The 27,189-nt window shown below is 43.3% G+C and overlaps 1 protein-coding gene across 1 annotated transcript in view; it reads right to left on the reverse strand.

The window, feature by feature from the left end:
* Positions 1-1,880: 1,880 nt before the first annotated feature.
* Positions 1,881-27,189, reverse strand: part of LOC121574900 (chemokine-like protein TAFA-2) — a 130,245-nt gene continuing 104,936 nt past the window's right edge. The window contains exons 3-5 of the mRNA XM_041887567.2: positions 18,497-18,646; positions 13,023-13,147; positions 1,881-2,834 (exon numbers count right to left, since the gene is read on the reverse strand). Of these exons, the coding sequence (XP_041743501.1) occupies positions 2,823-2,834; positions 13,023-13,147; positions 18,497-18,646 (287 nt within the window). The 3' untranslated portion in view covers positions 1,881-2,822. The remainder of the gene's footprint in view (positions 2,835-13,022; positions 13,148-18,496; positions 18,647-27,189) is intronic.

Genomic DNA, 27,189 nt, shown 5'->3' on the forward strand with positions numbered 1-27,189 from the left:
TACCATCAGAGCAGCATCTCTAATTAATTTGATATTCACAGACATACAGGAATTTCCATACATATGGTCACCAATTTATACCCAGGAACCATATCTATGATATCTACATATCATCCTTATCATCCCAGCAGAAGCAGAACCCCACATTATAAGGTTACATATCATAACATTACGGGGTGTGCTGGGGTTAGGAAAGCCCTAGGGGCATAAATCAACACAGCTCCACCTGTGTCCTCCGTATCTCTGTGCTTCCTGTGAGCAGCCTGCCTGCCTCTAACCTGTGTTTGGTTTCCACAGGGAGGGGAATAGAGCTGCATGTTGATAAGGACATAAAAAATTATAATGGCTGCAGTATATATCGGTGTGGAAATGGAAGATCGTGCCATTCGCCTTTGGCCCCCACAGATTAAACAGTCAGACGGTTCAGCAGGCAGGACTAAGCCTTCTCTATTGCTGCTAGGCCCTCTCTCTCTCTCCCTTTCTCTGCGCCCCATCCGGTTCAACCCCATGCTCGAGACTGTACGTCCTGAATTCCATAGCCGGTTTATTTTCTGTAAGCTTTTAATGACATGCACTAACAACGCTTTTGGGATTTCTCGCAGGCGGCTTCCTAACAGGAAATCGCTCAGAAGGAAAGAGCATCTTTGTGGAAAAAGGGCTTTCGTTTAACGACTTTGGTAGAGGGCAGGGTAATGGGGTACTCACTAAACAAGGGACTCATTAAATGGCTAAAAAAATGCCAGCAGTTGGTTTAAGAAACTAACCCGAATGGTCAATTTTACAGTATTGGTTTTGGTTACCCTTAAAACATGTCTTTATTAAAGCCCAGAGGAAAAACAGTGTGCCTTGTATACAACTCTGAATTAACACAACTCTGAATTAATGCAACTCTGAATTAACGCAACTCTGAATTAATGATCAGTGCTCTTCCACTTAAATTAGTCCACTATTTGCAGGACTGGCTAATTGATTCCAGTGTGGCTACTGGAAAATGATAGTATGCTAATATCATTACCATTGCACAAGGCTGTCTGGGACTGTCACATAAACAGGACTGTTTTGATTCACCGTCTGAATATAAATCATGTAATCTGAGAGAAACTAAGTTCATGCATATGCCAACCTCTGTGACAGTTGATGGTTTCCCAGAGAATGCAAGGAAAGGGGATAACTAGTCAGCTGCACAACTTAATTCATTCAACCGAAATGTGTCTTCCGCATTTAACCCAACCCCTCTGAATCTGCCTTAATCGACATCATCGGCACTCAAGGAGCAGTTGTTGAGGGTTAACTGCCTTGCTCAAGGGCAGAGCGCAGATCTTTTCACCTTGCTGGCTCTGGGATTTGAACAAGCAACTTTTAAGTTACTGGCCCAACGCTCTTAACCGCTAGGCTACCTGTGGGAGAGTTGCTATATGATGTCAGTGCAGTAGGTTGCCTCCTTTCCAGGTTGCCTCCTTTCCACGCAGTTCATGGTTTCCCATTCTGACCTCTGTTTCATAATGCGTCATCAACCCTCATGACAGGACCATGTAAGAATGACCACTTTTAGTGTTGTTGATATCCTGCCTCACAGTAACTTTAACATAAAGTACTGTGCTACAGTGATATAGGTCAAACAAGTGCTCGCAAAGTGTTGTCTTTTTTTGTTTCGTTTTGTTTTGTTTTTTTACAAGTGCTTGTATTGTGCATATATTATAATTATTTAATTATATGCACAATTCGGTGTTGAATTTCTTGGCTTTGTATTTTGGCTTTACAGTATTTGGTGGTCTTGTGATGGTGGCCTTGGCAATGTTGTAAAATGTATCGTGTTGCAGAGACATTTGAAACTATGATACAAAACCAAACCCTTTCTTCATTCAGTGGTATCCTTTTGACATAGGTTTATTGAGATAATACTGACACTTTTACTCAATGTTGGTCACCAGGCTTTTAAAAACAGATAGTAAAACAGATAGTAAAACAGATAGTAAAACAGATAGTAAAACAGTTGAAGCTCAGCTTATGTAATTTTAATTGGTTTGGTGAAACCATCCCACTGGGCACACACTGGTTGAATCAACGTTGTTTCCACGTCATTTCAATGAAATTACGTTGAACCAACGTGGAATAGACGTTGAATTGATGGTGCCTTTTAATTCAAACACTGAAACGTAGTAGTTAGAACTCTTTTTTCTACTGTGCCATCTCCTTTGATGTCTCAAGTCTTCAAAAACAGACCTGATAGTCCAACAGAATTACTAAAACCGTACACTTCATATTTTTTTTCCAAATCAAAAACCTTAAAAACAAGAGACATCTGCTTCATAAGGCTAAAAAGGAATGGAAATGCTTATGACGTAAAATCGATCTCGAACACAGACACGTTGTTTTGGAGTCAATGAGCTCTCAGTGACAAAAAGAGGAAAAGATTTGAAGATGTCACGTCACGTTTCGCATTAAGGTTTATCTTGCTTGCGTAATCCACAGTTTGTCTTTTTACTGAATAAATACCTTGCAGGTTGGATCTCCTACTGTAGTAGTCCATTGGAGGACAAAACACAAACAGGAATTTGGTGGGTGATACAATAACGGCTAGGAATTGGATGTAATCAGTAGTCCAGTAGTCTGGATGGGGGGTTCTATGTGATTTCCAGGTCAAGTCTCTGCTCTGCATCCATTCAGTGGAATTTCAGTGTTTTTCCATTTTCCCTTATTGGACCCTGGTTCCTTCCCATAATCATTCAATACATAGTTCTCACATCCAAGAAGACCCTGTGGTTTCTGTCAAGGAAGAAATGACTGACGACGCCAAGTCTTCAGATCCAGGACAGACAGCACTATCGCGTGACCTGTAAACAGGGGAGATAGTAGGGTGTTAGTTAATATTAATGGACACTACAGATTAAACTAGGATGACACAGGCAGTGTGTAAAAACCTCAGTTAGTCTTACCCGGCTGCTGGGCTACAAAACCAGAAGAAGACTGAGTGATTAATTACACAACATAGATAGAGCGTTGTGTATTCCAATAGTTCCATCTCTAAGCGCTAAGCAGTAAGACCCACACCACACTGCCTGTTACTGTGTCAATCTATATCTGTCATTCTGTAGATCTATCTGTCAAATGTGCTGCATACACCAGGCTGAGTTTGAATCCCCTGCTGTTACGTCCATCACTCACCTGTCCTAGGGTGTCAGAGTCAAATACAGTGTACTGTAGTGTATTGTATGTGGGAAGACAGTGTACTGTAGTGTATTGTATGTGGGAAGACAGTGTACTGTAGTGTATTGTATGTGGGAAGACAGTGTACTGTAGTGTATTGTATGTGGGAAGACAGTGTACTGTAGTGTATTGTATGTGGGAAGACAGTGTACTGTAGTGTATTGTATGTGGGAAGACAGTGGTACATAGAATTAGAACTCTATTGCTATGCATTCCAAATAGACTGGTTTGGATTCCAGCTTCACCAAAATGGCTGCCATCATCAGTACATTGTGGAACTATGAAGGTCTATGACATCAGCCCCTGCTTGGTGGTACAGTAGGTATGGTAAAGCATATATCATGGAATGTACAGCACTGGTGTACATCGCTTTCAATACATGCTGCACATGATTCATTTTGAAACACACTACTACCCTAAGTATTTCACTGAATATTAATCCACAGGGCCCTCACAAAGTAACATAATTGATGTTTATTGTGGTCCTCTGTAGCTCAATTGGTAGAGCATGGCGCTTGTAAAGCCAGGGTAGTGGGTTCGATCCCCGGGACCACCCATACGTAAAAATGTATGCGCACATGACTGTAAGTCGCTTTGGATAAAAGCGTCTGCTAAATGGCTTATTATATTATTATTGTCATGAGTCTTGCCCTAGAGGCAGAACTAAGCGGTTTCCGCTAGATGGGCCAGCTGCAAAATCAACATTGGCTATAGGCCTATCGGAAAATTAACTTTTTGTTCTTCATTTAAGGCTAGGGTTAGGCATTAGGGTTAACAGTGTGGTTAAGGTCATGGTTAAGGTTAGGGTTAGGTTTAAAATCAGATTTGATGACTTTGTGGCTGTGCCAGCTAGTGACTACCCTGAGAGCTGCCTCCAGTACATGACTCATCCCATTAAATGCCAACCTGTGAATATTAATCCAAAGGACCCTTACAAAGTACAGTATGACATGTGCCATATTTGCTGTTAACATGGTCATAATAGCAGTGCTGTTACCCATACGCAATAAATTCCTCCCGCTTGCTATTTGCCGCTTTCCCTACAGCCAAGGCTATATTTTCCTACCGCCAGTGGGCGATTGGAATTTGCCATTCAAGACGTGATTTGCATCTCTGGCGGGTAGCCTCCACTCATAGGTCCGCTATAAGCCCTTGGCAGGCCACTTTTGCATCGCTGGCATTTTTCCTCCACTCAAAGGACAGCTATAAGCCCTAGGCAAGCCATCTAGACATGAGTTAATTTGAAAGACAATAGCAAGGAATTTCTCTAATCTCAAATTGGGCCAGCCACCTTCCAGCTAACCACAGCCAGACAGAGGCTGCAAGCTGTTTTTGTTGTTTCTATAAATACCTTACATTTGTTGTGATTTTATTTTGATTCGATTTATTTGCCAATTTAAAAACACAATCCAACCACAAGTGGACATAATGCATTTAAAATCATTGAGGATGACACAAAAAGTGATACACCTAATAATTTACAGTTCAGGTAGATTAATGATATATTGATTATGCCCAAAAATAGCCTACATTTTTGACATTGATTTAATATACTATATTTCAAGCAATACAAATGGTTCCTTTCCAGCAATAAATGCCATTCCCTAAACCGCCTCACCGACTTGAAGAAAAGTGTTGATCACTTCGTACAATATAGGTGGTGGCACCTCTTAAAACACCACAGAAGAAGCCGAAAAGCCTTCAATAGGAAGTTATCCTTGTTACCTCCTTTCCTTCATTGAGTTTTCAGACCTGTCTTTGATGTCTTGATAGTAGCCAGTAGCTAGCTTTTGGAAAAGAAAAAGACACAGGCTTCTGGAACTGAAGAATGGTTTAATTGTTTGTGTTTATCACCACCGAATGTTTAGTGTGAGGAAAATGGCAAGTGAGCGGCAGGAGAACGGCTGCCGCTTTACAAAGCGGCCTATTGGGGGCGCCCCGTGAATGAGGCCGATGGGCAAAAAAGCTGTCGCACGGCGCTCAACCACTCTGGAGGGACGCCGGCCTCCCGAGTGCTCATTGCTAACTGGGTAACTATCCTCTCTTTGGTGTTAACATGGTCATAATAACAGTGCTGTTAGATGTCCTCTCTTTGGTGTTAACATGGTCATAATAACAGTGCTGTTAGTTGTCCTCTCTTTGGTGTTAACATGGTCATAATAACAGTGCTGTTAGTTGTCCTCTCTTTGGTGTTGTGCCCTTTAAGTACAACATGCTAACACATTTAGTATGAAGAAGTATAAATGGGGCTCGTTATCACACACATTCATAGGTGTTCCTATTTGTGTATTGGTACTTATTAGTGTCATTCAATTAGTGAGTGGTGGAGGCTCCATGGTCTTGGCCTGCTGAAAAGCTACGCGGAGCGTAGGGCTCGGAGCTAGGCGACAGGAGGTGTCAGTGCTCCAATGCACACTGTTCTAAGATATGCCTTATTCCAGTCGGCCAATGTCTAGGTCCAAGAGGCTTCTAAACAGCTTCATCCCCCAAGCCATAAGACTCCTGAACATCTAATCAAATGGCTACCCAGACTATTTGCATTGCCCCCCCTCCCCTCTTTTACGCTGCTGCTACTCTTTATTATCTATGCATAGTCACTTTAATAACTCTATCTACATGTACATATTACCCCAATTACCTCGACTAACCGGTTCCCCCGCACATTGACTCTGTACCGGTACCCCCTGTATATAGCCTCGCTATTGTTATTTTTACTGCTGCTCTTTAATTATTTGTTACTTTTATTTAGTATTATTTGATATTGTATTTTTTAGTGAATATTGTTTTTATTTATGTTTTTGGTATGCTTTCTTAAAACTGCATTGTTGGGTGGCGCACAATTGGCCCAGCGTCGTCCAGGGTAGGGGAGGGAATGGCCGGCAGGGATGTAGCTCAGTTGATAGAACATGGCGTTTGCAACGCCAGGGTTGTGGGTTCGATTCCCACGGGGGGCCAGTATAAAAAAATATGTATTCACTAACTGTAAGTCGCTCTGGATAAGAGTGTCTGCTAAATGACTAAAATGTAAAATGTTAAGGGCTTGTAAGTAAGCATTTCACTGTAAGGTCTACACCTGTTGTATTCGGCGTATGTGACAAATAAGATTTGATTTGATTTGAGTCTCCCTTTCTCACAGACCTCACACACAAACATCTAACATCTAAAAATACATTAGGCTGTAATGTTCTGTTCGTAGGCGCTGGAACAGGGGAACAGAAGATTCACCCCTCGCTGTTTCGGGAGGCACAGTTTAATCTTCACATTTCAGTGAGACTCGTCAGGAAGCTTGGATAAAAGACCCCATTTGACTGGTCAGGCTCAAACTAACCCCTGATTCAAAGCTTCATGGACAAACAAAAAACAAACAAACAAATGCCTACCACTAATAAAGAAGCACAATTATTTTGTTATTTTGATTTTGTTCTTTGCTTGTCACGAATAGGGTTTGAATGGACCAGTAGGATTGACATAGTAGTATCTGCACTAGCAGAGGGCTCAACCATGTAACATCACGTGTGGCAAGGCTTACAATGACTAAGAACGTCCATTACAGTGGACCTACAGTATGTATACAGAAAATCAACATGGGCCCCAAGCACCCTGCTTCATTACCTTAGTCCAAACGAGGGGTGCGAACGTTTAAACATTATACACATTTAAACGAAGTTAAGAAAAAAAATCCCTAACCAAAAAACAGTTTTTCCCCCACATAATTAAAATCACAGTGCAGTTATCACAAAACATTATTTTCCATGTTATAGCCTAACTAGACTATATGGCTATAAAGGCCTGGGGAAAGTTGGGTATCATTTAAATAAAACCAGAGAGGAAGAGGCGAACTTTAGACCACTTTGGTGAATATGTGAGGCGTGCAAGACAATGAAGACATTGCAAGAAGCAGATTACCAAGACATATGCGCACGGTTCTGCCTGCCCCCTCCTCTCTCTCACTCGAGCTGGCCTGCCTGCTCTTTCTCTTGATGACACCAGTGTGTATTCACCAGTCTTCGGTCTGTATTCGGTCTGTTGCGTGTAGAATATCCTAGCTTAGGCTATTCATGGGACCGATGTCGCCGGAATACAGAGTTATCTTCGGGGCAGTCTTGCGAGCACAGTGTAGGCTCCTCTTCGTTGCTGAGTGGGTGGGGATGTTTTTCGCTCATAATATGAAATTACAGTAGGCTGCCGGTATAGCCTGTATCGATTACCCTATAATATAATGGTATGTGGCCCCTTGAAAGCGCCTCGGCTACTGCATGTTTGTTTGGCTGTTAAAGGCTCTGCATGGTCAATCTGACATCTGCAGTGGCCGTACGGCATTTACTGTGATGCGGCCTCCGCAGAAGTCAGGGCAGAGCTGTTGTGTAGGAAGTTGTCAAGGAAGTGAGTTTGTGTTTATATAGGACCTCCCGTCCCCACCTACCGTCAACCAATCATGTCAATGCAGAGCTATACGGAGCAACACAAAGACCTCCACATTGTTAAAACATTTGGTAGAAGCACGGCGATGCGGTATGGAGCTTGATTTGGCCTCCGCAAACTCTGTAATTGTGTCAAACCCTCCATTCGGAGCCTCCTGATCGCATTTCCAGAGCAAGCATAAATTGCCTTTTAGGGTAGGCTACACTACAGCTTTTTAAACGCAGACACAAAACCTTCTCTGGAGACATGAACGGCATTTTACTTGTCTGTAAAGTAATTCCGCTTCTGAAGCGGGATTAACTTCCATCACTAGGCCACCAGAACTCTCAATCCTAGCCTGCCTGCGTGCAGACCACTCTTTCCTAAAAAAGTAATTTAAAGTTTGTTAAATATCGCTACTTATCAAGACATTTAGTAGAAAGAAAGCACATCTAGCTATCCTACCATAAAAAACAGCTTAAACAACACAGCAGCACATCAATCAGCAACGTTTCTTGTTGTCAGGGAAACAATATAACATTATATGCCGGAGCAGAATTTTACTGTCTGAAAAGGTACAGACGCTTTTGATGCAGCACTTTTTTTAATTGTCTGAAAAGTTATCAATTATCCACATTACTGTAGCTGCGTTCTATGTCTGTAAAGGGTTGCGGTAGATATAACTTCATTGCCCGGTCCTAGCGGTCATACATACTTAATAGGACCATTATTCTGCATTGTGAATGAATGGAAAACCGATTTTAAAAAATTGCAGTTTAAACGTTAAGAAATGTTTTCAATTTGTCACATCCTTAGTCCAAACACAGTAAGGCCTTTATAGGCATGTTCTTTTGCAAACTTACCCAGCTTCTCATCACAGACATCCAACTAATTCTCTCTTATATAAACATCACAACACTTGTCCTGTGAATTGTCTCTGTGACGCTTGTTATGTGTGATGTGTGTTGATTGATATGATGTGAAAGCAGAGGAGAGGGCATGACTGGTGACATTACTGGCAGGCTTCTAACCCCTGGTCTGGTGTTACCTGGCCTACGTGAGGCTTTGTGTCTGCTCTTTGACATGGGGAGAATGGAGAGTTGCTAAGGTCGTTTGAGAGATGCCCTGGGGGCTTTGTGGAGGTGATTTGTTATTGTGAATCTGTCATGATGTGAAGTGACACCCTCATTTGTTATCAGCCATAAATAGGACTTGGATCAATATGGAGAGATGGTGAGCCACTGATAGTCTATTGATAGTTTGTTGATTTATAGGGGGACTCTTTTTATTACAAAATAATGTATTACCACTTTAACATCGTAAAAACACACATTAGCACCTATAGAAAACAAATAAAGTGATTGAATTAATGCTACTACCCACACACACGCACACTTCTTATTCTGAAAACTGGAAGTATCTATCTTTTAAGGAGCCTACCTTGTTGTAGGTTTTTACAGAACTCAAAACCATTCTGGGATTTTATTAGACCATTGAACAAAAACCTACTGCTTAAAGAGCAACTGCCCCTAAAAACAAACTTCTCATTTAGAAAACAGCCTATGTGGCATCGATATGAGTCAGAAACATTTATCCGACTGTCAAAATTGACTACAAAGTGTAAATAGGATAGTTTTGGTCATAAAGTCAAGTCACCCAAAACTGTTTTGTGAGACTTGTGGTCTTGACTGCATCACAAAGTAAATTAAGGTTGGGTTTGTTTCAATCCTGCCCACAGCTGGCAGCACACAATTAATCATCAATTCGAAGTGCAGCTGCACACGACCCAATCATAATGCCTGTGGTAAATTTGGGTTGACTTTCGATATCCCTATAGGGCTAATTAGGGACCATCGGTAAATTCCACAATGTACATGGGACAATATGTTAAAATTCCAATAGCTCCAAATTTCAATGACTTAAAAACCTTAAACCAACTATAAATTGTAGAAATTCATATACTGATATTGACTGAGAAAACTAAAAGGTGTTCAACATGAAAATATTGTCTCATTTACATTGTGTAATTTATTGACGGTCCCTAACTAGCCCCAGAGATGGGCTACCCAAAGTCAAACCAACTTTGCCACATTTGCACACTAGCTGACTCTTTAGCTAAATAATTTGGCAAACTCTTCTCACCTGTGAACACACACACCTACATCAAAACACAGCCCCAAACCAACTGACGTTTGAATTCAGTCATGGCCGCTAGCATTTCTTAATGAACCAAAACTTCAATGAGGCCAAATCAGGAAGTTCAGTCACCCTTTAAATACCACAATGCAGGTTCCATTGAATTGAGCCCATAATCAATCTTCACAGATGTCACCTGTTTACAGAACCGTGTAGCTAAGTCCTTGGCGAAAACATGTCACTGAGCCCCCTAGTCTAGTTTATGGGTGTATGGTGTCCCTCTCCCACTGTCTCTCTGTGGGGATGGTGGTGGTGGGCAACATGGAAGGAAGCCCTCAGGGTCTCCAAATCAAACAGACGGAGCTTCTGTCAAGCCCTACTGTAGTGTAGCAGTCACCTGCACCCCAGGCTGCCTGCCTGTCTCTCTGCCTGCATCCTGCCTCTCTGCCTGCCTGCCTCTCTGTCTGCCTGCATCTCTGCCTGCCTTTCTCTCTGCCTGCATCCTGCCTCTCTGCCTGCCTGCATCTCTGCCTGCCTCTCTGCCTGCCTGCATCTCTGCCTGCATCCTGCCTCTCTGCCTGCATCCTGCCTCTCTGCCTGCCTGCCTCTCTGCCTGCCTGCATCTCTGCCTGCATCCTGTCTCTCTGCCTGCATCCTGCCTCTCTGCCTGCCTGCCTCTGCCTGCATCCTGCCTCTCTGCCTGCCTGCATCTCTGCCTGCATCCTGCCTCTCTGCCTGCATCCTGCCTCTCTGCCTGCATCCTGCCTCTCTGCCTGCCTGCCTCTCTGTCTGCCTGCATCTCTGCCTGCCTGTCTCTCTGCCTGCATCCTGCCTCTCTGCCTGCCTGCATCTCTGCCTGCCTGCATCCTGCCACTCTGCCTGCCTGCATCTCTGCCTGCCTCTCTGCCTGCCTCTCTGTCTGCCTGCATCTCTGCCTGTCTTTCTGCCTGCCTGCATCTCTGCCTGCCTCTCTGCCTGCCTGCATCTCTGCCTGCCTCTCTGCTTGCCTGCATCTCTGCCTGCCTCTCTGCCTGCCTGCATCTCTGCCTGCCTGCATCTCTGCCTGCCTCTCTGCCTGCCTCTCTGCCTGCCTGCATCTCTGCCTGCCTCTCTGCCTGCCTGTATCTCTGCCTGCCTGCCTCTCTTTCTGCCTGCATCTCTGCCTGCCTCTCTGCCTGCATCCCTTCATCTCTGCCTGCCTGCCTGCCTGCCTGCCTGCCTGCCTCTGTGAGAGGGGGTATACATTATTAACCTGCCTCACCCAGGCCCTCCACACAATGAATAATGGAGAAGGCAGCTCAAGTACAGGCGTTTGGTGAGTCAAACACCAGGCTGTGATAGATGGCTCTGGGCCCACTGTGTCACACACATCCCCTTCCTCCCCCCACCCCCACCCCAAACACAGACACACATAACCTCTGGAAGTCACCCTATCCCGCTCTGAACATCCACCGCATCCACCTCCACGGCTCAGTTTCTTCACAGGCTGTTTCTTTGTTGTTGAGGGATTTTTCTATTTTTTTGCCTGTTTTGTTTCCTTGCTGACGTTTGAAGTTACATCCAAGACTACTCAGATTTTTTCAAAGGCAGGCCCCAACCCAAGCCTGTTCTCTTATCCCATTGCCAAATGCAAGTGGGTCAGATGGAAGCGCAAGAGTTCTCTGTACACCGATAGGCAGGCAGGCAGAGAGGCAGGCAGGCTGGCAGGCAGGCAGAGATGTTTAAAGGCCCAATGCAGCCGTTTTATATCAATTTCTAATAATTTCTGGGTAACAATTAAGTACCTTACTGTAAATTATTGCCATTAAAATAGCAAGCAATAATTGTGCTATGACTGTCTGGATCTGAGTGGGAAGGGGAAAACTGAAAACTAGCTGTTATTGGCAGAGATGTTTGGAACTCTCTTTGTTATTGGTCTATTAACCAATTTACAGCATGGTGATGTCACCATGGAAAGCCGAAACTCCCGCCTATGCAAACCTGCTGATTAGAAGGTGCTGTGTAGATTGCATTTTCAACCAGCAACTATCAGGAATTAACACTGATCAAATGTTTACCGACTTTTACAGTGTTAGTATCAACAGCTGTTGTACAATATGATATAAAACTGAATTTTGACTGCACTGGGCCTTTAAGGATAATGTTGGCTTTCCTAGGTGGGAATGTTTTCAGCAGCTGTAGGAGCTGGGATATATAGTCGTCTTAGCCATAGACTTGCATTTTCTATTTCAAGATGATTATTGTTCATCTTTATCACCAGCCTGCTGTCAAACTGTCATACGTACTTCAGAATGACACTTTTCATATGAAAATAAAAATAAAAATGGGTAAATATTTATTTGACCTTTATCTGAATGGGAGTCACCATTGAAACAAAGGTCTATTTTACAAGGGAGCCCTGCATATACACAATTTACAAAAGAACCTAAAATACAATGTCAAATTAAATACAATATAATTAAAATATTCCAGAAAAACAATCACATTCCTCAGCAAGGAGGTCCTCAATTAACATTTTGAATTGCCCAATAGGGACCAGGACATCAAGTTGTAGGGAACTCTGTAGGTTGTTCTACACATTGGTGGAAGGAAACTAAAAGCAGATTTACCCCGAACTCTGAGGACACCAAAGGGATTTCCAGAGGTAGCCATCCCTGAATTAAGGCCATCCCCTTAAGGATGTGAGGCAGTGGTTCCCAACCAGGGGTACTAGGACCCCTGGGGGTACTTGGCCTATCCACAGGGAGTACTTGAGAAGACTCATGAGGCCATAGGCCTACTGGTAAAATGCACATTAGGGGGTAAATCAGGGGTACTCTGGGCAGAGCAAAATTCAGTTGGTGGTACAGTAACCGAAAAAGGTTGGGAACCACTGATGTGAGGTCCGGCTGGAGTTTTTGTAAGAGAGTTTTATAGATAAAAGAAAGCAAGTGGATAAGTGTGTGTGCGTGGGTCTCTCACTGCAACCTCTAGATACTGCTCCTTCAACATACACATATTTGACAGTATCTCAGCAGAATTGAGCATTTTTGATCTTATGAACTTTGAATGTATTGGTCCTTACAGGTACAGACACACAACCAGTAGGTGATTACAGTTGGCTATGTAGAGGACCAATTAACACCTTTACTTCATGAAAATTCTACGTCATGTTGGACTTTAGAAGGAACAAAATTGTACGTTTGTTTGTGTGTGTGCGTGTTTGTGTACGTTTGTGTGTGTGCGTGTGTGTGTGTGTAACAGTACATGTGATGCATTTGGTTACATTATGCACCCACCTTCGTCGTCTTCACTTTGTTTCCAGTACTGCAGCTCCAGCCTTTCAGATCAGGCAACACTTTACACTCCTCCCCATCCATACATGGATGCATCTGACACCACCACTTCTGGGCAACTATGGATGCTGCAAGAGGCAAAGAGAGAGGAACACAAGCGGTTTGTGCGTGACCTTTACAAGGCGGTGAAAGACACATCCACTAGTAGACTGCTGTAACAACTGAACCAACAAAAAAAGATATGTTTCTACAAACATGTCAGTGAGTGTGAATGGAAGGTATTTTGGTCCATGACTGACAGTAGAGTAGTGAGAGATCCTCCATGACTGACAGTAGAGTAGTGAGAGATCCTCCATGACTGACAGTAGAGTAGTGAGAGATCCTCCATGACTGACGGTAGAGTACTGAGAGATACTCCATGACTGACAGTAGAGTAGTGAGAGATACTCCATGACTGACAGTAGAGTAGTGAGAGATCCTCCATGACTGACAGTAGAGTAGTGAGAGATCCTCCATGACTGACAGTAGAGTAGTGAGAGATCCTCCATGACTGACAGTAGAGTAGTGAGAGATCCTCCATGACTGACAGTAGAGTAGTGAGAGATCCTCCATGACTGACAGTAGAGTAATGAGAGATCCTCCATGACTGACAGTAGAGTAGTGAGAGATCCTCCATGACTGACAGTAGAGTAGTGAGAGATCCTCCATGACTGACAGTAGAGTAGTGAGAGATCCTCCATGACTGACAGTAGAGTAGTGAGAGATCCTCCATGACTGACAGTAGAGTAGTGAGAGATCCTCCATGACTGACAGTAGAGTAGTGAGAGATCCTCCATGACTGACAGTAGAGTAGTGAGAGATCCTCCATGACTGACAGTAGAGTAGTGAGAGATACTCCATGACTGACAGTAGAGTAGTGAGAGATACTCCATGACTGACAGTAGAGTAGTGAGAGATCCTCCATGACTGACAGTAGAGTAGTGAGAGATCCTCCATGACTGACAGTAGAGTAGTGAGAGATCCTCCATGACTGACAGTAGAGTAGTGAGAGATCCTCCATGACTGACAGTAGAGTAATGAGAGATCCTCCATGACTGACAGTAGAGTAGTGAGAGATCCTCCATGACTGACAGTAGAGTAGTGAGAGATCCTCCATGACTGACAGTAGAGTAGTGAGAGATCCTCCATGACTGACAGTAGAGTAGTGAGAGATACTCCATGACTGACAGTATAGTAGTGAGAGATACTCCATGACTGACAGTAGAGTAGTGAGAGATACTCCATGACTGACAGTAGAGTAGTGAGAGATCCTCCATGACTGACAGTAGAGTAATGAGAGATCCTCCATGACTGACAGTAGAGTAGTGAGAGATCCTCCATGACTGACAGTAGAGTAGTGAGAGATCCTCCATGACTGACAGTAGAGTAGTGAGAGATCCTCCATGACTGACAGTAGAGTAATGAGAGATCCTCCATGACTGACAGCAGAGTAGTGAGAGATCCTCCATGACTGACAGTAGAGTAGTGAGAGATCCTCCATGACTGACAGTAGAGTAGTGAGAGATCCTCCATGACTGACAGTAGAGTAGTGAGAGATCCTCCATGACTGACAGTAGAGTAGTGAGAGATCCTCCATGACTGACAGTAGAGTAGTGAGAGATCCTCCATGACTGACAGTAGAGTAGTGAGAGATCCTCCATGACTGACAGTAGAGTAATGAGAGATCCTCCATGACTGACAGTAGAGTAGTGAGAGATCCTCCATGACTGACAGTAGAGTAGTGAGAGATCCTCCATGACTGACAGTAGAGTAGTGAGAGATCCTCCATGACTGACAGTAGAGTAATGAGAGATCCTCCATGACTGACAGTAGAGTAGTGAGAGAGATCCTCCATGACTGACAGTAGAGTAGTGAGAGATCCTCCATGACTGACAGTAGAGTAGTGAGAGATCCTCCATGACTGACAGTAGAGTAGTGAGAGATCCTCCATGACTGACAGTAGAGTAGTGAGAGATCCTCCATGACTGCGAGCTGACTGGCTGGCTGGCTGCCTGGCTGAAGTGAATTACAGGGTGTGGGTCAATGTCAAACCGATGAACACAGTGGCAGGAGGGGAATAAACAGAGCGGTGTGGTGGAGGTGGGAGAGGAGCAGAGCTCCAAGGTCTACAGCTGCCTCTAAGGAGGCCTGTAGGGGGTAAGGCTTCCCTTGAGACTTATAATGCTTCAGCAAGCAGTGTCAAGATGGGAGGAAGCCCCTGTCAGAGCCATTACAGTACAGAACACAGGACAGGGATCGATTCACCTGTCGGAGGGGCCACTGTGGACATGATATTAAATTACCTGCCCCCCTCTCTACTTCAGTGAGCCAGTGCAGCAGATCCCCAGGCCTTAGTGTCTCATAGTCCAGCAGACAGACAGCAGACAGACAGCACATAGACAGCAAATGGCTGGCTCAATAAGAAGATGACTGGGTCGGTTTGAAATATCCCAAACAGATCACAAACAGAATGCTCTGAGACAAGTGCTCTGAAGTGCTCTTTACCAATTAAATGGTTAGATTGATCAGTAGATTGATCAGTAGAAGAAAATATCTTACCCTAAATAATAATAATAATAATAATAATAATAATAATAATAATAATAATAATAATAATAATAATAATAATAAAAAAATGTGACCCATCACCTGGATTCGGTCCTATATATCAAAATTTGAAATTGTATTTTCTACATTGGATAAAAGTAGAGACTCCGAGCTAGAAAATGGTATATCATACACTGTAGTTGAGGAACAACGGAAAAGTAAGTCTGCTTTGAAAGTTGATAAACTTGTAACCCCACTTTTTAGAAAATGACCCATGACATTTTTGGTACACCTACTGGAGAGCTCTTCTTTGCCTACACCCATTCAGCATTGTTCCTCTTAAGCCTTAGCCCCACCCATCTCTTTAAGGATTCACATGTGAGGCCATGTGCTAAACAGAGTGAATACGGTAGTGTAGTAAACAACCAAAGCTTTCAAGACTAAAAGTGGTGAAAGTAGTAGCAAAAAGTAGTAGTAAAAATACACTTTATTTAGTCCTTGGCCAATATCCTAATCTGACTTTGGTGCAGGTCATGTTGTTCTTCATATTACGGTCTCCGGTAAACACACACTTTATCATATAAAATCTATGTTAATTTGTCACATGCACAGGATACAGAAGGTGTAAACGGTTAAGTGAAATGATTACTTGCATAGTGGAGTGTTTTGTTTAGACATGTACAGTGAGGAAAAAAAGTATTTGATCCCCTGCTGATTTTGTATGTTTGCCCACTGACAAAGACATGATCAGTCTATAATTTTAATGGTAGGTTCATTTAAACAGTGAGAGACAGAATAACAACAAAAAAATCCAGAAAAACGCATGTCAAAAATGTTATAAATTGATTTGCATTTTAATGAGGGAAATAAGTATTTGACCCCTCTACAAAACATGACTTAGTCCTTGGTGGCAAAACCCTTGTTGGCAATCACAGAGGTCAGACGTTTCTTGTAGTTGGCCACCAGGTTTGCACACATCTCAGGAAAGATTTTGTTGCACTCCTCTTTGCAGATCTTCTCTTAGTTATTAAGGTTTCGAGGCTGACATTTGGCAACTCAAACCTTCAGCTCCCTCCACATATTTTCTATGGGATTAAGGTCTGGAGACTGGCTAGGTCACTCCAGGACCTTAATGTGCCTCTTCTTGAGCCACTCCTTTGTTGCCTTGGCTGTGTGTTTTGGGTCATTGTCATGCTGGAATACCCATCCACGACCCATTTTCAATGCCCTGGCTGAGGGAAGGAGGTTCTCACCCAAGATTTGACGGTACATGGCCCCGTAAATCGTCCCTTTGATGCGGTGAAGTTGTCCTGTCCCCTTAGCAGAAAAACACCCCCAAAGCATAATGTTTCCACCTCCATGTTTGACGGTGGGGATGGTGTTCTTGGGGTCATAGGCAGCATTCCTCCTCCACCAAACACAGCGAGTTGAGTTGATGCCAAAGAGCTCGATTTTGGTCTCATCTTACCACAACACTTTCACCCAGTTCTCCTTTGAATCATTCAGATGTTCATTGGCAAACTTCAGACGGCCCTGTATATGTGCTTTCTTGAGCAGGGGGACCTTGCGGGTGCTGCAGGATTTCAGTCCTTCACAGCGTAGTGTGTTACCAATTGTTTTCTTGGTGACTATGGTCCCAGCTGCCTTGAGATCATTGACCAGGTCCTCCCGTGTAGTTCTGGGCTGATTCCTCACCGTTCTCTTGATCATTGCAACTCCACGAGGTGAGATCTTGCATGGAGCCCCAGGCCGAGGGAGATTGACAGTTCTTTTGTGTTTCTTCCATTTGCAAATAATCGCACCAACTGTTGTCACCTTCTCACCAAGCTGCTTGGCGATGGTCTTGTAGCCCATACGCTTTAACTTGCAATGAAAAATGACTCTGACAAAATTAGCAACGTATATTATCTGAAAATGTAGCTAAACTCTTACCCGTATACATGGATGAACGCTTCTCCCTCTCTGTCACGGATGCCATGGTTGCCCTTAGTTTGAAGATGTAATCCGGAGACAGGTGTTTTATACAACAGCCTTCTGTGTTCTCTTTTTGACTCTCCCTACATTTGGCAATCATCTCTCTGCTTCCACCGGCATTCCACTGATTTCAAAACTCGATCAACTTCTTCCATGACAACAACACTGTTGATCGTCGTTTCTTCCCCTATCAATGTCATCAGAATACTGTACAATGTCTAGTTCAATGAAAATGTTTTTTCCTAAATCAGGGATTTCCTCATCGTCTGATTTAGTCAGAGAGAGTCAGCATGGCACAATCGTCCTCCAGACAGTAGTCCATCACAACTTTTCCCCACTTATCTTTGTCGATAGCGCTATTAACTTCAGTGCAGCAATGCAACACTTTTTCAGTTATTCATGATATCTTTCAATAAAAGCCGCAGTAGAAAGGATTATCCACACATACTGAGCAGCTCATGTTATAGACAGAAGCATGCTACATGGCAGACCAATCCGAACTCATCTCTCGGCATGTCCAGCCCATCCATTATTTCAGCCAATAATGGATAGCAGGAAGGTTCCTGTATTTTTCCGTGGCTAAACCAACTAGGCTCAGAATTTAAGAATTGTATTCATATTTACAGATGGCATACAAGCTTGCTATTAAGGCACATGAAAGTTCACATGTTCCAGAAGGAATTACTGCAAAATAATATATATATTTTTTTTACGTTAAAATGGCTCTCCTGTGAAGTAGTGATGTGCGAATACGCCTAGCTTCTTAAACGGGTCACAAATGTTGAAATTTCGAGGAGAAAAAAAATCATTTGAAACAACACTATTTCTAAGTGACACAAGACCAATGTTGGTACAATATACTGCATCTTACAGTGGTGTTAATCCTGTCAATAAAGAAACAACAACAACGACCGTACCGTCCACACAAGATGGAGCCGCTCTTGTTGTCCCGGCAACCTGTCCAGGGAAGCAGGAACATTTGACCGTCTGGGATCTCTCCTCGATCTTGTTCTTGTTGCAGCAGCGGTGGGCGGCGGTCACTTCACAGGTCCCTGCTTTGACATGCACTGCAAACACAAACAGAGGTGGTTCCATGTTAGAATCATGTTCAACACTCCAGCTCCTGCAGACCACATACTGTAGGCTACAGCTGTGTCTGTAAGGACAGATATTAAATGACCCTATCCTCATTAGTGCACTTTGTATGTTTGGCCCAGGTTTGAACTGTCACATAGGGCTGCCACATAGGGCTCTGGTCAGAATAGGGCACTACATGTAGGGGTATTCAAATATTTCCCTATGAGGGCCGGAGCCTGCTGGTTTTCTGTTCTACCTGATAAATAATTACACCCACCTGTTTAAATCAGTCCCTGATTAGAGGGGAAGATTGAAAAAAAGCAGTGGAACTGGCTTTGAGGTCCATATCTGAATTTGAGGGATATGGGGAGACAGACAAAGACTGTACCCTACAGAGTCTAAGACATATCTTTGTATGTACCCTACAGAGTCTATAAGACATATCTTTGTATGTACCCTACAGAGTCTATAAGACATATCTTTGTATGTACCCTACAGAGTCTATAAGACATATCTTTGCATGTACCCTACCGAGTCTATAAGACATATCTTTGCATGCACCCTACCGAGTCTATAAGACATGTCCTAGTATGTACCCTTCAGAGTCTAATCCAACTAAAGCAATGAGTATCTTGATTGGGAATACCCCTCCTGACCTTAAATGGCCTTTAAAAAAGCCAGAGGAGAGTGGGGAGGAGGAAGTGTATTACAACCTACCAGCCAGGGACCTCTATATAGCTGACCTGCAGCTCACTGCACAGATACATCTCTCATGTACTTTCATGCTTTAATTGTTCTCCACGTAGGGGGCCTTTTCTTTCCTGCAACTGATGAATTATGCATAGGGAAAATCCTTCTTTAAAAGCTGAGAGGGCCACAACTTCAGTGGTGAGAACATGGACAATATAGTAATTGCTTCATGAAGTAAGTGATAACCTCATATTAAAAATACCCCATATAGATTGGTGCTGAATTATTAATTCCAAGTATAAAATGGAGACAGTGGAGATGATTGAACTAGGAATGCATCAATTCACAGCAACGTTAGCAGAAATACGTTGTCGATGGTGTGTTTTTAAATGCCTCCTTTGATGTAAGGAATCGTGGATTGAAAGACTACAGAATTATTGTGTCAATTGAGTTTACATCAATAACAGTATGACCTGTGTTATACCATTTACAGAATGAGCCTTTTAATATTTGGAATAATTGTTCACTGCGGGTGACTATATCCTTCATGTACACAGTTGTCTTTTTAGATTAAATATAAAATCAATTTGTGTCTATTTTATATTCATGACCTTTCATCTTAGTAGGCCTATGTGTAATTCTTTAGTTATTTACACATCATTGTCAGTGGAGAATTAACGATTAAAAGTTTCAGTGTTATTTTCAGATCAGCCTTATTTACGTCTGTAAAGATTTTCAATTTCGGACCTGAATTGAAAATAGATTGAAAATGGGCCTCCATCTTGTCATTAGTGAGCAATCCAAAAATCTCATCTACAACATTAAAAACATTTTGCTTCCAATCAATAAGGGGCCATTCACATTCCAACAAAAGGCCAGTTAACAATTGGTGATTGAGTGCTTTCCAGCCAACACAACCTTACTGATGCAAACACAGGTGAGGGTCTTCGTCTGTGATGTGATTATCTTTAAGCCACAGGCACACCCCTGGGTCACAGTTTCAATTGCTCAAATTGAGTATTCAAACTTTTTTGAAGAGGGGGAGATAGCTGTGTGTGACTGATAGGTAATCAATAATGGTCTAGTAAAGCTCTGTGACACTCAGTCACTCTGTTATACTGGGAGATAAACAGAACAATCCAATGTCAGAGTTGAAGGAAATTATCTGCTATGTGATCAAGAGGAGAATTTGAGAACACGCAATAGATTCAGAGAACTGTGAAATATCATAATAATAGCTGCCTGTGATTTCTCCATAATAATTTGATCAACTTGTTCACTAAAAAGTACAGAGCATTCTACCGCAGAGAAATGACTGCTTCAACGCCTCAACCTCCAAACCGAGCAGCCACGTCCGCTATCCCTGCATGGCTAGCTTTGCCAAGTCACCCGGTTCATCGGCTGCTCCTCCACCCCCAGCACGCCCACCAGGCTATTTGTGGTCTGAGAGGAGGAGAGCCAGCGCAACAGATCAACAGAGCTACAGTACAGGGTTGGCTCTCGGCTGGCTAGCTGGAAGACTGGGTGGGTTTAATCATTAAGGTGCAGTTGGCAGCATGCAGCCAGAGCTGTGAGGAGAGGAACCTGTGAAAACGACTGAGTCAAACCCCACACCAAGCTGTGTGCACGGTGGGGATGGGGTAGGGGGTGAGGTGAGGGAGATCATGGTGTGTGTTACAGGGGTGATGTGAGGGGAGGGGCGAGCCTTGGCTTGTAACTACACACAACAAAGAAAAGCCATAAGCCGGCTGACTGCTATACCATAAGCCTATACCCTCACCCTATATCCTCAGCCTGCTGACCTTGGGAGAACATTGCTGCGGGGACTTGCTTCCATTCAGCCACAAGAGCATTAGTGAGGTTGGGCACTGATGTTGGGCGATTAGGTCTGGCTCGCAGTCGGCGTTCCAATTCATCCCAAAGGTGTTCTATGGGGTTGCGGTCAGGGCTCTGTGCAGGCCAGTCAAGTTCTTCCACACCGATCTCAACAAACCATTTCTGTATGGACCACTGCTCCAGAGTCCAATGATGGCGAGCTTTACACCACTCCAGCCGACGCTTGGCATTGCGTGTGGTGGTCTTAGGCTTGTGTGCGGCTGCTTGACCATGGAAACCCATTTCATGAAGCTCCCGAGGAACAGTTGTTGTGCTGACGTTGCTTCCAGAGGTAGTTTGGAACTTGGTAGTGAGTGTTGCAACTGAGGACAGACGATTTTTACACGCTATGCGCTTCAGCACTCGGCGGTCCCGTTCTGTGAGCTTGTGTGGCCTACCACTTCGCTGCGGATGAGCCGTTGTTGTTCCTAGACATTTCCACTTCACAATAACAGCACTTACAGTTCACTGGGGCAGCTCTAGCAGGGCAGACATTTGATGAACTGACTTGTTGGGAAGGTGGCATTCTATGACGGTGCCACGTTGAAAGTCACTGAGCTCTTCAGTAAGGCCATTCTACTGCAAATGTTTGTCTATGGATATTGCATGGCTGTGTGCTCAATTTTATACATCTGTCAGCAATGGGTGTTGCTGAAATAGCCGAATCCACTGGCTCATTCATCCCCCCTCCTTTTCCCTGTAACTATTCCCCAGATAGTCAACTTACCTACAAAAATATATTATAATAATAATAATAATAATAATGATAATAATTTGAAGGGGTGTCCACATACTTTTGTATATATAGTGTACCACCAGGCTCTTTAGGATCTCTTTGAGATCAATGGAGAGGATGCACAGTACTAATAGTATAGACAGGATAATGTCTCAATGTGCCAGCTAGATAGAAGCGTCTCCTCCTCTTCGTCTTGCAGTGTTGTCCAGCTGTGCTCGTCCAGACAGCTGGCCAAATGGCTCCCAACACCTGTGATCAATACGTTTCACTTAAAGCACGTCATTTAGGATTGTCATCAGTTAGAATCAGCCAGCACCCACGTCAGCAGGAAGGAGAGAGGAGCAGGGTTGCAGGCAACACTAATGAGGACTGGCGTGAGGTCCGGACCTCCGGGCAATCAATAGCACTTTAAGCACAGAGCTCCTCTCTGCAATCATATTAATTGATCCCTGATTGATAAGTGCCAACATGCATCCAGCAGTTATTTAGAGCTTTGATGAGTCATAGAGGAGAGAAACACTGATAAATCTAGTGGAGGCAAGAAGCAGCTAATGAGTATGTTTTTCAGATGGTCTCATAGTATTACAGCATGGGGAGCTTTGCTTTTAAAGGCACAGCTTGAATGCATAAATTCAATCTGTAGCAATAAATTCAGAATATTTTCTTATTGAATAGCACACACACACACACACACACACACACACACACACACACACACACACACACACACACACACACACACACACACACACAATGTTTTAGTTTTTAAAATAATCTACCCAGTGGACCTGTAGTTTGCAAATGTTCTTGACTGTCATACACATTTAATGTTATAAATAACTGCATACTGTATTGCTGAATGCTTGTGTAATTAAATGAATCCAGTACAAAAAGTAGACAAAAAATAGTACATTATAGTATTTGTGGCTAGTTTTGTGGTAAAAAATAATATTCAAATATTCTGTAATATATTCAAACAGCTCTAACAAAATGTAAATGACGCTGATAGATTTCTGTTGACAAGCAATTCCAGACACAAGGCAATTTTTAGGTTTGGAGATGGAACTAACACTTGTCGAAAGCTATTTGCTTCTCAGGAATATGTTTGTTTTCAATTAATATATGATAATGATTGGTGGAAACATCTAATATAGAAAAATAGAAATGTGACATTTCATGGAGGCTATGGGCCATTTAAAAAGAAAACTTTGCATAGTCAGTCTGCATGTAGCCTCTGAAACAAAAAAGGAATATCAACTCAAATTTCCCTGCTCAAAAATATAGTTGCTGTCATATTTTTCATCAATAGTTTGCTAACATGATGACAAATAACAAACAAAAACAAATGGAAATAAATAGCCAAATTTCCTGTCAGTTTATTTATGATTTCTGTTCATGGGGAAATTAGCATTGCAGTGTGGCAGTCACTTGTCTTGATACACCCTGTGTTCTCCAGAAAGTGTCTCAGGCGTTTGTTTTGCGCAGTATACAAAACACTGACAAAGAGGTAGAGAAAGTCAAGCCACAGCAGAAAATAAAGAGAATTCCGCATTGAACCCAAGAGCCATGAAAACTGCATCGCTGCGAATATTAGAATTTCAGTTCATACAACATCCTTGATAAAATAAATGTATATTTTAACTTGTCAGTCATACTAAGTGATAATAACACAGAAAAATGGCACACACACATCATAAAATAATGGCAATCATGGAAAATCTTCAGTGAAACCTAAGCAAACATGCTGCTTTTGGTCAACATTTACCATGGGTCCATGCTATCTGGGATCCTTGGGACGCCCCTACCCCATTGAAGTTTACATTTTATGGTTAAGGTAAGGATTAGGGTTAGGTAAGGGTTATGGGAGTAGGGACGTCCCAATGATCTTGGGTAGTACTAACCATTTACCATGCCACCTCTCCATGACCAAGGTTCAATCAGGAGGTGAATAAATGACTGTTCAGTATGTACTCTGGCTAAATGAACTCCAGAGCTGACATGTTTCCCAGGCCCTTACTAGAATGGGCTCTAAGGCGGCAGAATTCTGGAAGCTTTCCCAAAATTCACAGGTTTTCCAGAAAGCCCGATTGGAAGATTCACAGAATCAGGAGGCAATAAGCAGGAAATCTGAAATCATCCAATCATGACTTTTGGAAAACTTGGGAATTTTGCAACACTAAGGGGCTCAAAAGCATTCTAGAGGAATATTCTTCAACCGTCATCTACTTCAGATGCACCTCAGACAGAGAGTAAGACTGCCTTCTAACTGTACCCTTCTGACAGTGTGCATCAGACTCAGCAGTTCAGTCTAGCACAAGGAGGAGAAGGAGAGGACACAGTGTTCTGCCATCACATCAGCCTTCACCACTGCAACAACCCTGGAGAGAACTCTAACTAACAACCTCAGTCTGATCAATGTGCAGCGATCGTTGAGGGTTGTTTTAAGCACAGTTCTGTATATCATATCTATTGGCTCACTGACACTGACATAGGGCTTACAATAAGGCAACATGAGAGAGGGGGGTTTTAAATGCCTTTAGGCTTTTAAAGCATCCACTGGCTTTTTACTGCAGAAATCTTCAATAGATACAAAGGCTTAACTGAAACAAGGTTAAAGAGGGTTAGAGCACTGTAGAAGCTACAGTATAACCTCAAACAAGACCCATTCAGTTAGGACTACTGTGTTTTGCACAGTTTGATCTAATCCTGTAGTCATGATAAGCTGCATGTGCCCCAGCACATCCTCACGGTTATTATTACTCACTCACGGACACTGCTGAGGGCATAAAAAGCTTTTTAGATAGATAGATAGAGCGAGAGAGAGAGAGAGACAACCCAATTAACTAGTCACCGCCACAGCAATTTACAGCCAGTCACTTATGAAACGGGTATGAACTAATGAGAAAACCAACCTGACCATCTGGGCTGCGCGTGAACAGAGCTCAAACACACTCACACTGGGTCACACTATCAGGGAGGCTTAGCTAGTAGGCTGATCTATAATGTTAAAGTTGAATTAACGTCACAAATGTAAAAGTTGTTTCCTGACCGTGTTGTTGACTGCAATAGTCCGTGTTTGTATCTCCCTGACAGACAGGAAACTAACTTCTCTGTCCACTGAGGCACGAATGGAGCCAAGCCTCTGGTTTAGCTTCACTGACTCCTTTTTTGAACCAGTAAAGGAAGAAAACAAAATGTCCTTAACCTAATTTCCTGTTCCTGCTGCTCTGGGGAGGGGCTAAATCACAACACTGTCAACAGAGTAACGAGCGGGCGTTGGCCCAGACCACAGCAGCCAGGAAAACAGGTTGACAATAGAAACACACCATGAATAAATGACGACTAGATTGTATGCTCAAGCTGCTCATGGACCATTTAACACTAAGGAGAGATGGTGCTGTACAGTACAGCCACTAAATGCTGAGTATATGACTGTCTGTCTGCTACATATTTTATTGTCAATAGTCAAAGCAGTGATGTAATACCTGGGATCAATCCTAAGGTTCTCATAACGTTGGAAAACATTTGCAAAGAGAGAAAGAAAGGGAGGATGGAGAGAGGAGGAGACAGAGATGTATGGACTAGGTGAAGGAGGGAGAGATGTATGGACTAGGTGAAGGAGGGAGAGATGTATGGACTAGGTGAAGGAGGGAGAGATGTATGGGCTATGTCAGGGTTCTTCAATTCCGGTCCTGGAGGGCCGAAACACCTCTGTTTTTCATCCTCTCCTTCTAATCAGGGGCTAATTCAGACCTGGGACACCAGGTGAGTGCAATTAACTACCAGGTAGAAATTAAAAACAGAAGTGTTTCGGCCCTCCAGGACCGGAATTGAAGAACCCTGGGCTATGTGAAGGAGGGAGAGATGTATGGACTCGGTGAAGGAGGGAGAGCTGCATGGACTAGGTGAAGGAGGGAGAGAAGTATGGACTAGGTGAAGGAGGGAGAGATGTATGGACTAGGTGAAGGAGGGAGAGATGTATGGACTAGGTGAAGGAGGGAGAGATGTATGGACTAGGTGAAGGAGGGAGAGATGTATGGACTGGGTGAAGGAGGGAGAGATGTATGGACTAGGTGAAGGAGGGAGAGATGTATGGACTAGGTGAAGGAGGGAGAGACGTATGGACTGGGTGAAGGAGGGAGAGATGTATGGACTAGGTGAAGTAGGGAGAGATGTATGGACTAGGTGAAGGAGGGAGAGATGTATGGACTAGGTGAAGGAGGGAGAGATGTATGGACTAGGTGAAGGAGGGAGAGATGTATGGACTAGGTGAAGGAGGGAGAGATGTATGGACTAGGTGAAGGAGGGAGAGATGTATGGACTAGGTGAAGGAGGGAGAGATGTATGGACTAGGTGAAGGAGGGAGAGATGTATGGACTAGGTGAAGGAGAGATGTATGGACTAGGTGAAGGAGGGAGAGATGTATGGACTAGATGAAGGAGGAATATGAAAAAGAGATAGCAGAGTTAGTTTTTTCCACCTCTATCATGTTATTGCGTATAAAGCAGGCATAGAAATATTGGTTCCCTGAGACATTCTTCCCTCAAGCTTCCTGAGGAGTAAGTCTCAGAAGAGTTGTGCTTAATTGGCTTACGGTATTCTGAAGAGATTGACTCATATCTCTCCTGCTGTAAACCTGCTGAGCTCGACAATCACACTCGGTTGTGCCCAGGAAATAAGCCCACATCACAGAGACAGGCTAGAGAAAGCTCCACAGACGCCAAAGTGTCTCTGAGTATGTTTCTCAGTAGGCCTTATGCCACTTTACGGTAGGTTAGTACTATTCCTGTGCAACAAATAAAACTATGGAAGACTGACTTTATACAGACTTCCACAGTTTTTCCATGGATTTGTTTGTTGCACAGGAATAGTACTAAACTATTGTAAAGTGGCATAAGGTCTAATGAGAAACATCCTCAGCTATATGGTACTCTATAAGGTGCTCTATAAGGTGGGCTCCCGAGTGGCACAGTGGTCTAAGGCACTGCATCTCAGTGCTTGAGGCGAACCCCCTGGTTCGTTTCCAGGCTGTATCATAACCGGCCGTGATTGGGAGTCCCATAGGGCGGCGCACAATTGGCCCAGCGTCGTCCGGGTTTGGCCGGTGTAGGCCGTCATTGTAAATAAGAATTTGTTCTTAACTGACTTGCCTAGTTAAATAAAGGTAAAATTAAAAAATTAAAAAGGTGCTCTATAAGGTGCTCTGTAAGGTGCTCTGTAAGGTGCTCTGTA

The sequence above is a fragment of the Coregonus clupeaformis genome, chromosome 10, assembly GCF_020615455.1.
Source record: "Coregonus clupeaformis isolate EN_2021a chromosome 10, ASM2061545v1, whole genome shotgun sequence".
In the NCBI taxonomy this organism is placed as follows: Eukaryota; Metazoa; Chordata; class Actinopteri; order Salmoniformes; family Salmonidae; genus Coregonus; species Coregonus clupeaformis.